The 18,074-nt window shown below is 35.9% G+C and overlaps 1 protein-coding gene across 2 annotated transcripts in view; it reads left to right on the plus strand.

Moving 5' to 3' along the window:
* Positions 1-17,490, plus strand: part of ppp2r2d (protein phosphatase 2, regulatory subunit B, delta) — a 60,232-nt gene extending 42,742 nt beyond the window's left edge. For both annotated transcript variants that reach the window (XM_072557639.1, XM_072557640.1), the window contains 7 exons: positions 555-720; positions 2,529-2,641; positions 3,468-3,645; positions 4,827-4,991; positions 9,057-9,226; positions 13,089-13,180; positions 14,812-17,490. In XM_072557639.1, coding sequence (XP_072413740.1) covers positions 555-720; positions 2,529-2,641; positions 3,468-3,645; positions 4,827-4,991; positions 9,057-9,226; positions 13,089-13,180; positions 14,812-15,091 — 1,164 coding nt within the window. In that variant the 3' untranslated portion in view covers positions 15,092-17,490. The remainder of the gene's footprint in view (positions 1-554; positions 721-2,528; positions 2,642-3,467; positions 3,646-4,826; positions 4,992-9,056; positions 9,227-13,088; positions 13,181-14,811) is intronic.
* Positions 17,491-18,074: the final 584 nt, after the last annotated feature.

Here is an 18,074-nt window from a genome sequence, read left to right on the forward strand (position 1 = left end):
GCTGATGGGTTTTTAATGTAGTAAAAGCATGCATTTAGCCATATCACAACCAGATAAAATGTTTGCGTTTGATGTGACTTGTGGAATAGTGAAATTGGGGAAAGGCAGTGTCCATCTCAGTCATAGAAATAGTAATTTAAAATGTTGGTGTCCACTAGAAAATCATGAGCTTAATTTTCATGGAAGATTTATTACAGTATTTTGCAATGTTTTCTTTGATTTTCTAATTTCTATCAGTAATCTATTATATATGTTCTGTTTGAGTTAAGTATAGTTTAATCAGAGAGTTCACCTTTTCATTCGATTCTGTAACTTTCAAAATGGAAATTTTGAATGATTTGAAAATAGTGTTGCTTAGCATAGTTGTATTCTGTTTAGGCCTTTGTAGAGATATATTGGACTTCATGTTGTAGCCAGGTATAGTATAAAAGTCAGTAAATTGGAGCTTTTCATTAGAAACATTTTTGTGGTAAATTTAACAAACTAAATATGCATTGATATTGATAGAGCTAATTTGATACTATACTGCAAATAATCTTTCTTGCTTTTTGTAGAGTAAAAACAGGCCTCATCACAAAGGCGAATATAATGTTTACAGTACCTTTCAGAGTCATGAACCGGAGTTTGATTATTTGAAAAGTCTAGAAATCGAGGAAAAAATAAACAAAATCAGGTGGTTACCCCAACAGAATGCTGCTCATTTCTTATTATCTACAAATGGTGAGTTTCAGGTTTGCATAATTATATTTGTCTCTCATACTGCTGGGGCAATATTTCTATAGACCTTAGTTCGCCAGCAGAAGCGGTATACTTTCATCTACTCGATCATGAAACAAATTCATGGCCTGGTGTAATTGGTGCTACATAGAATATATGTGCCATGTATTCCTAATTTATATATAACTGGTTAACTTAGCTAAGGAGAAGTGTTGGGTGTTATTATCAATGGAACCCTAGGTTAGAGAAGATAGCAATCTACTAGGGATTCTCCTTAATAATTGGTCTTAAAAGAGAAGGTATGTGTAGGTGTTCAGCAACATGATCCAACTTTGCCATAATACCTGAACAACCCACCAACAGACACTGTCTGTGCTCACATGAAGAAGATCGACATTGGGTACAAGACGTTGAAGGGTTGTTGACGCATTTAGAACCAAGTCCTATACAGCTTCAGTGTGTTCAGAGATGAGGGGAGAGCATTCATGGTGATATGAACAAAAACAACCAGTTTTAATGTTTACACTTATGAATCTATAACCATGTTATCACTGAATAATTTTGCTAAGACAAAGGTAAAACTTTGCATTATATATTGAACATTATTTAGTCTGGCCTGAATAAATAACAATTCAAACATGAGGTGAATTTCTTGTAGAAATTATTTTATTTAATTTTAATCTACTTGAAAGTATTAATTTTGACAGAAATGAGTAGTTTCAGTAAAATAATGACAGTGAGTAGAATTACCTTGCATGTTTGAAATGAAATGTTGCATTTATATGGTACCTTCAATGATTTTAGAATATTTCAAAGTACTTTGCTGTGAATGAAGAATAATCGAAGTACAGTCACTATTGTGCTGCACGGAAGGTAACAGTCAAATTGCATATAACAAAGGCTGTAACAATGTGATAATTACCATGTGATCTGTTTCTTTTGACGCTGTTGAATATTAAATATGGACCATAATGTTGTCAGAAAATCCTTCTTTTGAGTAATGTAATGGAATCTCCTGTGTCCACCTGAGAAGGCAGACTTAGATGTCAGAGGATTTCTGTACTTCAATCAGCTCTCTAGTAATTGCTGACATGCTGCTCATTATCCTATTTTTGTCTCATTTGATTTCATTTTTTTTGCTGGATTTGGGTGCCATGAAGATTATTTAACAAAATACTGTTTCTTTTAAATAAAAACATGTTGATCATAATTCTTTTCCAACTTTTTAAAAGTATTGTTGTGGTGACTATTATATCAAGGTTTATGGTCTGCATTGTATTACTTCAACTTTCGGATTTTTCAGGATGAAGAATGTTAGTGCTATGGAATCAACTCTTCCTATTTCAAATACCCAGTGCCCGCTTCAAATGCCTACACATCAGGTGTCAAATTAAGCTGTGCCAGCATTGGATGCTTGAATGTAAATTCCAGTTGCACAGTATAGTGGATGGAATTTTCCTCCACTTCATGCCAGCCACTTGATGACAATTTACACTGATTTAAGGACACTTCCATGCTATGTGCCCAATCTAATTTTTAAACCAGTTGAAATTACGCAAGTTAAATTCATATTGTACTTTTACAGCCAGCAAGGAAGACTCTCTTCCAGAATGAATATCCATTTTAGATGGAAGATATTAAACTGTTTCTAAAATGATATTGCTTGAGATTTTAAACTACCTTGACATTAACCTTGATTCTCAGGTTGAACCATATGAAAAAGAAATTCTTGAACTACTGAATTATAGATTGTCCTGGAATGAAATTTTCAGGAAATAATATAAATTTCTGCTTTAACATTTGGTTTGCAGATAAAACTATTAAATTATGGAAGATCAGTGAAAGGGACAAACGAGCAGAAGGCTATAACTTGAAGGAAGAAGACGGAAGATATAGGAATCCTGTCAGAATAACCACATTACGGGTATGAGAGTACTAACTGGGTTGATTTGATTTGGAGGGTCTGGTGATGGACTGGGGTGTACAAAGTTAAAAATCACACAACATAAGGTTATAATCCAACAGGTTTATTTGGAAGCAGTAGCTTTTGGAGCACTGCTCCTTCATCAGGAGGTTGTGGAGTGTAAGACACAGAATGTATGGCCAAGGTTTACAGTGTGATGCAACTGAAATTATATATTGAAAAAGACCTGGGTTGTTCAAGTCTCAACTTTTAGATGGTTGGATTATAACCTTGTGTTGCGTGATTTGTAAACTGGGTTGATTTGAGGTGTGGTCATCCATGATTTACTTAGGTGTTGCTATTTGTGATTTTTTTTTGAAGTGTGTATGAAAATTGACTATTAATGAAAGCCCAGAGAGCAGATCTCCTAACTAGTTAATTAAAATCAACATTTTTAATATAGAGCAATTGTCTTTTAAACCCATTTACACACCCATATTGGACTAAGTCATATTTGTCAACATTTAATAATTCAGACTGAATAAATTCAAACTTGACAAAAAGTTGATTCACTCATGAACTAGATATCAGTTACAAAATCATCAAAAGTAAACTGAATTTTCTTTCTTAAAATATATTTTATGAATAAAGTTTCAACTTTCTTTTATGGTATTCCAATAAAATAGTCCTGAGTTTAGTATTGAGTATTGAGGAAAGTAATAAAATACTTTGCAAGGTGCTAGCAAATTTCTGAAATTCTGACTTCTAAAATGCAAAGTGGCTAAATGAGTAGAAATATTTAATTTCTATTTGAAGATGATTTTTTTCTATCTTTTTTGCTTAATAGGTGCCAGTATTGAAACCTATGGATTTGATGGTAGAAGCAAGCCCTCGAAGAATATTTGCAAATGCACACACATATCACATTAACTCCATTTCAGTAAATAGTGACAATGAAACCTATCTTTCAGCAGATGATCTTAGAATTAACCTGTGGCACTTAGAAATCACAGATAGGAGTTTTAGTATCCTTTTTTTAACAACAATCCTTTGCAGTATATTGTGACTGATTCGGTATTGTTTCTATTTACCAAATATACTTTTCACTTGTGGTATCCCAATAAAAGAGCCTTGAGTTGAGTATTTGAGATACAAGGAATATAATCCCAGTTTTTGAATTTGTGAACAGTATTGCATCTGACACCATTATTCACTAATGTGTAAATTTTCTTTTAAATGTTGGTCCCTCTCCTGTCAATTTTACTAATATGGTTGCTTTTGAAAGTGTCTTGAATAATATGGGTTACAAATAGTTGTTTACTAATACAGAACTTGAGTATTACTAAAAGCAGCACAGTTTTTCAGAGTTTTTTGCATTTCACTTGAGGACAATTTGCAAGAATACCAATTCATGGTGGGGGGGGGGGGGAATAATATACTGCAGGAGGGTAGGGTGCTTGTTGGTTAGCAAGTGGATTTTGGTATGATCAATGTCTGAATTACTTTTGTCAACAGCCTAAAAGGCTTTTTGATTTGGGATGTATGGCCTGTACAGTATCACACTGGCCCTGAAATTCATAAACAACTTTAATCATTTGTGTGATAGGCTTACCAATGCACATTTGCATAATTTGCAGCACATGGTTCAACATTAAATGTGATTCTGTAATTGGATAGTATTTGCTGGTTAATTCTGGGTGTGAGAAGAATTTTACTGATAATTTAGGATTGTCAGTTGGGATTGCAGTGTGCCAAATTTTTCTGTATTGGAAACTACCTACATTCATACATGCCCTGCTTCTTACAGACAAAAAGAACATGTTTACATTGAGCCTATTTCAGTTCCACAAAATAGGTGACAACCATTCGCTAGTTTGTTTCTCAGAACAATACTTAGTGGATGCATGAAAACCACTTTCAATTCAGTCTAGTTTATTTTTTAATTTTATCCCCGACCAGCAATCTACCTAGAAACCTAACTGTTCATAATTTCTTTATCTTCTGAACATAATAAATGCACATTGATTATTCCAATGTTGTGAGCATTAGTAATTTTCCTGCCTTCCCATCTAGCCTGCCTCTAATTTTAAAGTTTTGAGGATGTATTTTGTACCTGTACAATTTACATTGGACTTTTGAACTTGTTAAAAATTATATGTTTAAATGTTTGTCTATATTTTTAAAAATTCCTTAAATATTACTAAAGACATTGTAGATATTAAACCTGCTAATATGGAAGAGCTGACAGAAGTTATTACAGCAGCAGAATGTCATCCACATCAGTGCAATGTATTTGCTTATAGTAGTAGTAAGGGAACTATACGACTATGTGATATGCGTGCTGGTGCTCTGTGTGACAAACATTCAAAATGTGAGTATTCATCATCTGGAAATGTGTTAGAAACAAGTTACTTCATCTATAAGAATGTCTGGACTTATTTTAGTGTATAATTTGTTTTGTCAATGCAATTCTTGAGCACTTCTGTTAATGGCCACTTTATTTTTAATGTTTCTATTTTTAATAATACAATTGCCTTTGATACAACTTCTACTAACTGTTCTCTCTTGCCCAGCTGATTATTACACTCTTAGCATAAGCATTACTAAATTAGCTTTTCTAGCTTCTCAAAAATATCTGGCCAAACTAAATGATGGTACACTTACAATGCTACCCTGCCAAAAGCTGACATTATTTTGATCCCTTATTTCTTTTGCTGTCAGTATAACCGGACCTTCGTTTCTCCACCGTCCCTTTTCTTGTTATTAAGCAGTTTGTGCTTGAATCCCAGTTTTGGTCTTACAAATGCGAGGACTCGATTCTTCAATGGAACTTGTATTTGGCTCCTGGCGGAAAAGGATGACATATTAAGTGGATCCTCCTAGCTCAGGTTGTACTACTGGCACAAGGGTGCATCATGTAGTATCCTCTGAGCAGCATTTAACAACATGTATTTCAACATTTCAAAGTAGCTGTTCCTCCAGAAGATATGCTATGTAAGAGGCTATGACCGATTTGTGCTGTGTTCTTGAAATATGCCTCTAGCCCCATTCCCCCACAGGTAAAGCACTGCATAAGGATCTTCAAGGCACCAATTATATGTTATCTGCCTACAAGTCATACACCAAAGCTGATGCATGGTTTACAAATTCCAGCCAAATAATTCTTGACCATGTGATTCCCTATCGTGAAGGGTATATGCTACATATGTCTGCTCAGAACTCCCAAATGATCTGTAACCAAGAAGTATGAATAACAGTTTTTTGCTAGTCTGATAGGCTACAATTATTCAGGAAAATGGTTGCAAAATTAACTGCTCAGAAACCAGGTACACTTTTTATATCAAAAGCGAAAGCTTATCACTGCTTTCTTCAAGTGGACATATTTATTTGACTGAATGGGTCTCGAGTAGCTGATGAGGATTACAAATGCTAAGGTGTGGGCAGCTATTTTGTGATGAAAAAGTAAAACTGTTTTGGCTCTCTGCCAACACATTATGCCACCCGACAGAACATCAGATCAACACTGCCAAAACAAGCAGTCTTTTTCTGCATGTGAAGTTTCTACCAGTCTTAAGCCTTATTGCTCTCTCAGGCTGTACCAGATAGTGGTCTCCTTTGCTTGGAAAGGATATCCCTACCTTAGAATGGTTCAATAAAGATTCATCAGATTGGTTTCTGAAATTGGAGGAGTACTCTTTGAAGAGAGTTTGAGTGAATTGTACCCTGGAGTTTAGAAAAATAAAAATATCAAATTGTAAAGTATAAAACACTCTGACTTGATGGGGTCAAAGCCAAGAGACGCTTCCATCTTCCCAGTGGAGAATTCTGTACGAAAGCCTTTTGAAATGGGTCAGCCACCTTAGGATTATGAATTCTGATGGTTCTGAATGTTTGGAGTTCTTACACTGAAATGCTGTGGTTATATAGTTAACATATATATTCAAGAGTGATAACTATTTGGGCGTTATGGAAAATCAAAGGATTTGGCAGTGCTACCCCGAGCTTTTTATGGTGTGATTTGAATTTTAATGCCTCCGATTCCACTTGACCTGTGTGCAACTTTGGAGGTTTCAGGATTTGTTAGTGGAGGGAGGGGCAGAAGAGGGTGTGGCGCAAGAGTTCAGTTGTAGTACAGGGGTAAAATGAGTTGTGTGTGCTTCTTCATCCCATTCATCTTCAATCACCTCCCACCCCTCTTTCACTACCACCCTCTACTGCCTTGGCCTTTGCTGCTTCTTCACCCCATCACTCTTCCTCTGATACCATCCTCGTGGGGGAGTTGATGAAAAGGCAAAAAGTGAAACGAACACTAACTTGTCACAAGCTTTTTGAGGTTGCAGGCATTGGGCTTTCAGTGTGCCCAGCAACATGAAACCATGAAGATTTAAAGGGGCTGTGCAGCTCTGGGTATTGATCAAGCTTTACAGTAGTCATCGCTGTTTCAAACATCAAGCCCCAAAATCACATCTTGTGACCCAAACTTTTGAAGCCATCAGAAAAGGGCTAGTCTAGGAGTCATGATTTGGAGATGTTGATGTTGGACTGGGGTGTACAAAGTTAAAAATCTCACAACATCAGACTATAGTCCAACAGGTTTAATTGGAAGCACACGAGCTTTCTGAGCGCTGCTCCTTCATCAGGTGATTGTGGAGGACACAATTGTAAAGCACAAAATTTGTAGCAAAAATTTTAAGTGTGATGTATCTGAAATTATACATTGAAAAATACCTTGATTGTCTGTTGAGTCTTTCATCTGTTCAAATATCAAGGTAGGGATATCCTTTCCAAGCAAAGGAGACCACTATCTGGTACATCCTGAGAGAGCAATAAGACTTAAGACTGGTAGAATACCATGAAAGAAGTGAAACTATCATGATATACAAACAGATGAAAGACTCAACAGACAATCAAGGTATTTTTCAATGTATAATTTCAGTTACATCACGCTATAAATTCTGTGCCTTACAATTGTGTCCTCCACAACCACCTGATGAAGGAGCAGCGCTCCAAAAGCTAGTGTGCTTCCAATTAAACCTGTTGGACTATAACCTGGTGTTGTGATTTTTAACCTAATCTAGGAGAGTGGAGTCTTTAGTTCACTTGTGGGGTGAGACTTGGCCATTGCTGGTTGGGCCAGCATTTACTTTCTGTTCCAAGTTCCTTCTAAGAAGGTGGTAATGAGCTGCCTCCTTGAACTGCTCCATATGTGTTCTGGGTAAATGCACAAAGTAGTTCGGGAGGGAATTCCAGGGTTTAGCCACAACGACAGTGAAGGAATAGCGGTATATTTCAAGGTCAGAGTGGTGAATGGCTTGGAGGGGCACTTGCATTCCTATATATCTGCTGCTTTTGTCTTTCTAAATGGAAGTGGTTGAGCGTTTGGAAGGTGCTGTGTAAGGAACCTTGGTGAATATTTTTGCAGTGCATCTTGTAGGTGATGTACCCTGTTGCTACAAAACATTAGTGGTGGAGGAAATGGGTGTTTGTGAATATGGCACTAATCAAGCAGTTGCTTTTTTTCCTGGATGGTATGAAGCTGCTTGAGCGTTGTAAGAGCTGTATTCATCTAGACATTATCTGAAGTTTGTATGGTATGAATGTTTCATGCCACTTTTTAGTCCAAGCCTGCATTTGGGAATGGACTGCTTTAGTATCTGACAGGTCATGAATGGTGCTGAATATTGTACTGGGCTTTCCCATTTAGGAAAGGAAAATTTATGGAGCTTCCTCATGCAACGAGTTGTTTAATTGCTGTCCATATTTCAGGACTGTATTTGGCAGGATTGCAGAACTTAGATCTGAGCCATTGGTTGTGAAATTACTTAGTTTAATCACTTGCTGCTTATGCTGTTAGTCCTGTTTTGTATCCTCACCAAGTTGAGACCTCATTTTTCGGTATGCTTGGTGGTGCACTTGAGTCCCCTTTTGCACTTCTCATTGAACCAGAGTTTATCCCTGGCTTTATGATAATAGTATGAAATTTGTTCCATTTTGCACTGTGATAGTGCCACACAACATGATGCAACTATTATCAATGAATAGGCCTTTACCCCTGCGATGGCCACTCTTACTGGTACTGTTGTGGACAAATGCAGACAGAATTAGGAGGACGCAAAATAATTTTTCACCCTTGTTAGTTCCCTCACCACCTGGCATATCCAGTTCATTCGAGTGGTGAGGGTGACTAATCGTCAGCCAGGACCTTGCTGAAAGGTGTACTACACTTTTATTTCTTTTATATTCTTTTGCACTTTGTGATACTTGACTTTGAGATGTTATTTTAATTTAAGATAATTTGCTGAAACTGCTCACAATTGATACTCTTTGTAACATTCCATCTAGTTAGCTGTCCCTCTCTTTTTTTTAAAATCTTGCTTTAATTGTATTTAATTAATGGTAAGAATATACATATTTCTAACTTTTCCTTCAATTGCAGTTTTTGAAGAACCAGAAGATCCAAGCAGCCGATCATTTTTTTCCGAAATCATCTCCTCAATTTCAGATGTGAAGTTCAGCCATAATGGTCGATACATGATGACACGAGATTATTTGTCTGTTAAGGTGTGGGATGTTAATATGGAAACACGACCACTAGAAACTTACCAGGTAAGTTATTAAGTTGGACTTTTGGATGCTTGGTACTGCCCCACTTACAGGCAAGGTTTAAAAAAGACAAGTTGAAAGGCTTTCTGTCATTAGGGTGGCACGGTGGCTCAGTAGTCAGCACTGCTGCTGCCTCACGGCGCCAGGGACCCGGGTTTGATTCTTGCCTCGGGTGACTGTCTGTGTTGAATTTGCACATTCTCCCCGTGTCTGTATGAGTTTCCTCTGGGTGCTCTGGTTTCCTCCCAAAATCCAAAGATGTGCAGTCAGGTGAATTGGCCATGCTAATTTGCCCATGGTGTTAGGTGCATTAGTAAGGGGTAAATATAGGGTAGGGGAATGGGCCTGGGTGGGTTACTCTTCGAAGGGTCAGTGTGGATTTGTTGGGCCGAAGGGCCTGATTCCATAACTGTAATGAACATCTAATAATGAACAGAAACTTCACAATATGGTTAATGGAAGACCAAGAATGGGAACTAAACCATCTGGTGTGTTCAATATTTAGGAAGGACAGACAAAACGAGAAAGTGGGTAGTATTGTCAGTGAAGGAGGATATACATGCAGTAGTGTGGAAGAATAATGGTTTGTAAAATCATGTGAAAGCTGAATGGATGGAGGTGATAATAAACACCAGCGGGCAGAAAATGTTGGTTATGGTCTATCCGCTCCCGCGCAGTAGTGGAGATGTAAGGAAAGGCATTAAACAAGAAATCAGAGATGCATTCAATAAAGGTACAACTGTAATCTTGGATGACTTCAGTAGTGATTGCACAAACCAGCTAGTAATGGTGTTGTGGAGGAAAATTTCCTGACTTGTAAGTGATTGGTTCTTCAATTTACTTGTCTAAACAAAAAGAGTATCGACTATTCTCAACCAGGGACTGTGTAAAATGAAAGTAAATTGTCTTATTGTGCAGAATCCTTGGCTAATAGCAACCACAAAATGACGGTATTGTTCTTTTTAAGATGAAAAGAAGAACTAGACTAGTCCAAAATTAGGGTTCTGAATGTCAATAAAGGGAACTAATGAAATTATGAGTTGCAAATTAGCAAGGAATGGTTGGGGAATCTTATTGAAAAGTTGACTATGATAGACAATGGCTAATATTTACAGAATGTGCCATGAATTCGAAGAATTGAAATAATTATTCATTCCTGTCTGGTGCAAAAATAAATGGTGTGGAGATGCCAGTGTTGGACTGGGGTGAACCAGGTCAGAAGTCACACGACACAGATTATAGTCCCAACAGGTTATTTGAAATCACAAACGTTTTGGAACGCTGCTTTATCGTTAGTGAAGTCACTTTACCTGACGAAGGAGCAGTACTCCAAAAGCTTGTGATTTTAAATAAACCTGTTGAACTAAACCTGGTGTGTTGTGACTTCTGACTTTAAAAAAAAATAAGAGAAAAGGGGGCTCAACCATGGCTTACGAAAGAGATTAGGGATTGAATGAAATTCAAAGGAGAGAAATATAGAATTGCCAGAAAAAGCAGCACCGCAAAGGATTGGGAGCATTTTAGAATTCAGCAAGAAGTTTAATCAAATGGATGAAAATAGATTGAGCATTAAATTGTAAGGAGCATAAAAGCTTTTACAGTCAGTTCTTATAAATCTTTGAAGAGAAAAAGATTAGTGAAGACAATGTTGTCCTTGCCATTTAGAAACTCAGGTAATTTTAATGGGAAGCACAAAGAAATGGCAGAAGAATTGAACACATGCTTTTTGTTCTGCCTTCACAAAAGAGGGCAGAATATCATCCCAGAAATGTTTGGATGTCTAGTGAGAGGGAGAAATCAAATAAAATCCCTATTACGAAAATGGTGCAAGGAAAATTAATGGGGTTAAAAGCTGTCAAATCAGCAGGGAATGATTATCTGCAACCCAGAGACTAAAAGACCCTGGAAATATTGGATGCATTAGTCGGCATTGTGGACTTTGGCACAATTCCTACAGATTAGAGTGTGGTAAATGTAATCCCACTATTTAAAAAAGCAGACAAAAACAGAATTGTAGTGAGGAAGGTTCTATAGTCTGTTATAAAAGACATTTTAGCAGAACACTTGGAAGGCATTAATGGAATTGGACAAAGCCAGCATGGGTAAATGAAAGGCAAGTCATGCTCAAAATCTCCTGGAGATTTTTTGAGGATTTAACAAGTAGAATAGGTAAGAAAAAACTCATGAATGTGGTCCATAAGAATTTTCAGAAGGCTTTTGATGCTGTCCCTCAAAAGAGGTTAGTGGGCAAAATTAGAGCATTTAAGATTGGAGTAATACATTGATATAGATTGAGATTTGGTTGACAGAGTGAAAATAACATTTCCACATTTGCTAATGACAAAGTGGGGTGGGATTAAGAGTCATTAAGAGGATTCAAGGTGATTCAGACAAGTTGAGTTGACAAAAGCATGGCAGGTGCAGTTAAATGTGAATTCATACACTTCTGTGTGAACAACAAAGTATTATTTAAATGATATATTGCAAAATGTGCATATACAAAGGGATTTTGGTGCCTTTGTGCACCAGTCAATGAAATTTGACAGGCAGGTGAAGCAAGCAATTAGGATGGGAAATGGTATGTTGGCCACCTTTGCAAAAGGAATTGAGTTCAGAAGTAGGGATATCTTACTGCAGTTATACCACACTTCGAGTATTGCATGCAGTTTTTAATAAAACTTTGAATATTGGATTTCAAAATGATGGAATATGGTAGTTTGTTAATTTTGTGAAGGATGTTTTATAATTCATTAACTGGGTCAAACAATCCTTCCAGAACAGTGAACTAATTCACTGTGTTGGAGAGCTGGAATGTTAATGGAAAATTGTTTATACTGGAGAGTGGTTTACGACAAGTACTTTAACTACCGAAGGTAGATACAAAATGTGCTGATAAAACTCAGGTCTGGCAGCAAATCTGGAGGAATAAACAGTTAAGGTTACAAGCATGATATGACTCTTATACATGAAAAGTTATCATCAGATGCTAAGTGCGAACTCTGTTTCTTTCTTCACTGATGCTGATGGGCCTACTACATTTCTCCAGGATTTTCTGTTTGATTCAGATTTTTAGCATCCAGTTATCACTGAAAGCCATTTGCTTGTTTTCAGATTTTTGGCTTTAGGAAACTTCGAAATTCAAAGTTTTTATGGCTGTTCAGAGAGACCCAATTAGTGTTAGAAACAAGTAAATTATTTCTCCTAGAAAGATTTTATCTGGAGCTGTTAGGGGAATAAGTTATCTGAAATGAAAAATTTAGTTTGTGGAATATCCAGGTGAAGAATGTTTTTGGTTAGAAATCTGCAGGTTATTGTGTGCTGAGGAAATCTAACATAAGGCAGGCATCCACAGTTCAAGAACATCAACTGTGAGAATTTATAGGATTAACATTGTAATTTATCTGAATTTGAATTGCTGTGAAGAGAAGGTGTTGGGAAATACATTGAAGCATAGTTTGAATGTTTTAAGGTTTTTTGGGGGTTTTTTGACTTCTGTATAATAAACTTCTGTTAAAGAAACTCTGCAGACTCTTATGATTTAGTGAGTGGCTACCACGTTAACTAAAATAACAATAAAAAATGATTTCTCAGGCCACATTTCATTCTGGAGTATGACTGGTTGAGTAAGTACAAACAACTGGAAACAGTGACAACACCTTGGCCAGTCAGTCAACTTGCCGATCAGTCAACACCCTTTTTCATCTGTAGTATGAACAGTTGTGAATACTTGAAATTTGACATTTGAGCATTTGCTCTCTGCAAAACAAAAAGTTTTGGCCTTTTTTTAATCAACAATATTCAAACTATTTGTTGTTTAGAGTTCTGTTCCTTTGACTGTGCTTTGTTTTTGTTGCCCACTTTCTAGGTGCATGAGTACCTACGGAGCAAACTCTGTTCCCTGTATGAGAATGATTGCATTTTTGACAAGTTTGAGTGCTGCTGGAATGGTTCAGACAGGTAAACGGTTACGTATTGATGTGCTGCTGTTCATTGTCAATTATTTAGAAATCTTGCATGGATACAAGTCTCAGTTCATAAGCAGTTAGGTTGACAATCCATACAATGTCAGTTGGAATCTCATGTTGTCTAAGAAAATTCTGCTCTTTGGATGAATTGTTAAACTTAACTGTGTGCAACCATTCAGAGGGTATTCTGTCTATGAAAGAAGAATAATGAGTTCCCTCCTGACTTCATTATTCTTCCTTTACCCACCCTAGCAAACATTCACCTCCATTGCTATGGAAATTTGGGACATTTGAGGCATGTGAAATAGTACTATATGAATGGAAATATTGGTGTTAGTCTCAAAAGCTGTTTTGTTCCAAATTAGTAGCTAGTTTGAAACTTTTGTCATTCATCTGTGTATAGAGAAAAATCTGATTTGGAGCATGTTACAAGAATCTGATGCAATGTTGAGATTTTTAAGATCTAAGATGTGTTCTAACTTGTAAATTCCTTTCCAAACAAATGTGTTCTTTGTCTAATTTTTAAAACTTTCTTGTTATTTTTGCTCTAATTCATGGAGGCGAATTACCTAGGGACATGGTTCTATAAAGAGACCCATTCCCTTGTACTGTCGTTTTGAACAGGTGCTGCCTTATTGAAGTGCAGACAGCTTCTCCTTTTTAGATAATGCCTTAATGTTTCCTCTGGTGACTCAGTTTTGCAGTGAAAAATAAAAAAACACTTTCACAGTTATGCTTCTCTAAATCATGAAATAATGCAGTGACATACCATTCCAATAGTTCAGTTTTCAAAAATTATTGAAAATTAGCTTTAGAAGTTATCAACAGCATCCTTTTCAGCTAATCTCCATGATTTGCACATCTCAGCTTGACACAGAGACCGATTAGTTTTGGCCTCTTTTAACAATTTCTTCTAGTAATTGTCCCCTGTGTCATAATTCTGTTACTAATAATTGTTGTCTTAATCTGAAACACAATTATTTTAGTACTTGTGTTTGGAGGTGCTGGTGAGTTAAAGTTAATTGCTCTATTCCTTGTATTGTTGTGGTGCAATTTATTTGTACTTGGATGTGCACAAAATATTAGGTTGCCTTCTTTTGAGAAGATTTTCCCGTTTATATGAATGTTCCCACTTGGCTATAAATTTGCTTGTAATCAGGTGCAACATTGAAAAATCAGTATTGCATGAATTCTGTTGTTCTAATGGTTCTCCGTAGCTACTGTTCATTTCCTGTTACACAAATTGAACTTAGCCATACCACTGAAAGTCAGACTGCTCTGTAATTCATTTATAGAGAGGTTGTGTTCTCTTAGCAAAATCAGAAGACTGAACTTCCCATTAGTAGGAAACTGAATTCCAGTCTATAATCAAGAAATGCATAAGGAACATGGGCAAATTCTTCTTATGCAATGTAATGGTATCCAAACTGTTGCTTATTGCAATTCTAGTAAAATTTTGGCTTTGTTCACTAATCCTGTTTACTGCATAACTTGGCAGTAAAATTATGTAGAGATGTTAATAATGGCATTTCCTTCCATAATGACATCAATAATCTCACTCTTTTTGAATGCTGTATTTTGAATATTTATGTTGAACTTATTTACATTCTTATTTGTAAACAGTGCCATCATGACTGGTTCATACAACAATTTCTTCCGGATGTTTGATAGAAATACCAAACGGGACATCACACTTGAAGCATCCAGGGAAAGCAGTAAGCCACGTGCCATCTTGAAGCCACGCAAGGTTTGTACAGGTGGTAAAAGGAGAAAAGATGAAATTAGTGTCGATAGTCTGGACTTCAACAAGAAGATTCTGCACACAGCTTGGCATCCTAAAGAGAACATCATAGCTGTTGCTGCAACTAACAACTTGTATATATTCCAGGACAAAGTAAATTAAAATTAGCCTTGTTTAGGACAAAACAGGTTTTGCACAGGTAAACCTAGTAATCTTTCTTTTGAAGATAATGATATTGTTCTCCAAAATTAGTACGTCTAAAGCAGCTACAAGGGAAGATTTGACATGTTCATTTGTGCTTATGATGCACTTTGGCCTTCAGTCAAGACATTACTTTCCATGGCCTAGATTCCCTAAACATGAGAAACCCACCAGAAGGAGACTTGGGTGGACAGTGCTGGTCACATATGGCTCTCCCTTCAGTTTACTTAATCAAGTCTGAGCTTTGCATTATGAAAAAAAGACCAGAAGTGAAACACAAGGCACAGAGTTGAATGCATAATGAGGTTTGTCCTTGCTGTGTAATTTTTGGCCTTCCTGAACATGAGCTGTGCTTCAATTTGCCTGTAAACATTCCTCCTCTGTCTTTTTGACTCAAGTGTATTAAGTTTGAATACTTCAGTGGGCTTTGAGCAGAGTCAGAGGCCATTGTTTTTCTTGTTTAATAACATATACTCACACTGTATGTATAACCACTTCCTGGTGTAAAAAAAAACAGATAATGAAAAAATGTTTTTAATTCTGAAGGTATGTACTGTGGCTTTGTGATACAATTTGCAATGTGTACTGAGAAAGCTAACTTTAAATAACTTGAGTTTAACATGAAGTGGTGCACGATGCACTTTTTCTGCACAGCAGAATAAGTGATGTTATTGCATGGTAGAAATTCAATTTGCAACATTTCACAAAAGTGAGCTGAAAACTGAACTCCATTATTATGATAAATTATATTTTTATAGTCATTTTTTTTTCAGTTTATCAAGATAACCAACTTAAATGGAAGTGGAGTGGATAATGGGTTGTCTTACACTTCCTGCAAATGACTATCTGAAGAGCGCTTCTCCAAACTGTGACATTACTGAAAATCAGCAGTGATCGTATATCTCATAATACATTTCAGATTATTCATTACTGCATAGTGATAATGTCCTATCTGACTATTCTCTTCAGATCAAAGAATATGTAACTATTATCTCCAATGTTACATCCACAATAGAAGAGCAATGAAAAGTTGTACTGTACACTCTGATGCTACATTTATGAGCTATAGAGAAACCAAATTAATGTTTCCAGTCAATGAACTTTCCTCCGTTCTGATGTAAGGTGGTTGATCTGAAATATTAAATACAGATGCTGCTTGACCTGCTGAATATTTCCAGCATTTCTTGTTTTCAATTCTAATTCCAGCGTTCCATGCACTAATTAATCTTTTGATCACACCTTGTTTATTTCTCTGTTCTTCTGCCTCTACATCTCATACAAAATTTAAGAATCAGTCTTGGTTTTAAAAAAAAATGGAACAGCTCTTATATTCGTGCATCACTTCAGTTTGGTTTTATTTCTACTCCAACCCCCAGTTGTGTAAATACACCTGAATGTAAATTCACTTAATTTTATGCAATAACATTAAATTGAGCGGGCATTCATTCAAGTGAGCATGCTTTTCATTTCCCACAATAGTTTTGGTTCGTTTCTTTCCATCATGTTTATAGTTTCAGAACAGCTAGCCTGTTACTTCCCCTCTTCACTCTGCAAGTTTGATTTTCTTTCTTTATTCCCCCATGCTCAAGGTTTTCTGTCAGAAACTGTTCAAACTTTAATAGAGAAAGTACTTGTGATATACAATTTCTTGTTTTAATTTATTTCAGCTTTGTTGAAATAGCTTTTGAAACTACATTTTACTATAATTTCTGTCAAAATATTATTTAATATCATGTACAACATTTTCATTAAATCCCAAATAATTAGCTAGCAGTATGTTTAGGCATTCAAAGGTTATAATGCAAGAATATGTAAGGGTGTTAATGATAAACTACTGGTTGACAAGTCGTTGAAACCAAGTAAATTGAAAGCAATAATTTCAAAGGTTCCTGTGTCTATTTGCATGAAGTGTACAGACAACTGTATGAATCAATGTTGCAATGAATTTACTGTCCATGGATGGGTATTCTTAATACTTCATTACAACTTAGGTGTTCTAACTTATTGAATGTTAAAATGCTTTGGAAATATACGTAGGAACATTGTATTACTAATGTAAAAGAGTTATAATGCCATATTCAATTTAAAATGCGCTTCATTTTAGCACTTGAGCATTAAGTTTGACCTGGTGCCAAAACAAGTTCAAATGTGCTAAAGCAGTAATTTGCATGTGCCTTTTATTGTTTTTCTTTATTTTTATACATAGAATTATTTAATACATTTTAATTGTTTGTATAAAATCTGTTTAAATTTTAAGGTGTACATGGATCCTTTTTAAAAATGTATGGCACAAGATTTGTGAGAGTAATTAGTTTTGTAGTTTCAAAGTTGTCAAGGTGGAATTAAAATTGGCAAAATTAGTATAGGATGAAAAGGCTGTTCTTTCACTTTTTTCATCAAAACACGCTGGCTTTGGTTATCTTTCAGCTTACAAGATTGACAGGCTGGGTAGTTATCCCTCCAGAGCTAGTTACTTCGACATGTAATTTCATTTAGGCCTCATAATTTACTGAACAGAAGTTATTTCATGCGTCCGGATTTTTATACGTAGCGCGCTCTCATTATGTTGAAATTAAAAAAAAGTTTGAAGCTTTATTTCATTGATATGTCAGATATTTCATAATTTCAGATGTCAGAGTAATTAAATCAACTATATTCAAATCTTGTATTCACTTTTACAATTTTAGTTCATTTTTGTGAAGCATTTTATTTTGAAAGCATTTTCTACATCTTGTCTAGTTAATGTTAATGTATTAAACAAATATATGGTCTAAACCATTTTTTAAGCAGATGAATTTAATATTTTCAGGCACTAAAGAGTGAGAAACTAGTATACTGTTGACCTCTGCGCAATTTTTGTGCGATGGCAAAATTCAAATATTCGTTTTGGAGATGTTCATCCAATTCCTTTTTAAGATTACTGTTAAATCGTCTATATGACCCA

The sequence above is a fragment of the Chiloscyllium punctatum genome, chromosome 38, assembly GCF_047496795.1.
Source record: "Chiloscyllium punctatum isolate Juve2018m chromosome 38, sChiPun1.3, whole genome shotgun sequence".
NCBI classification, from domain to species: domain Eukaryota; kingdom Metazoa; phylum Chordata; class Chondrichthyes; order Orectolobiformes; family Hemiscylliidae; genus Chiloscyllium; species Chiloscyllium punctatum.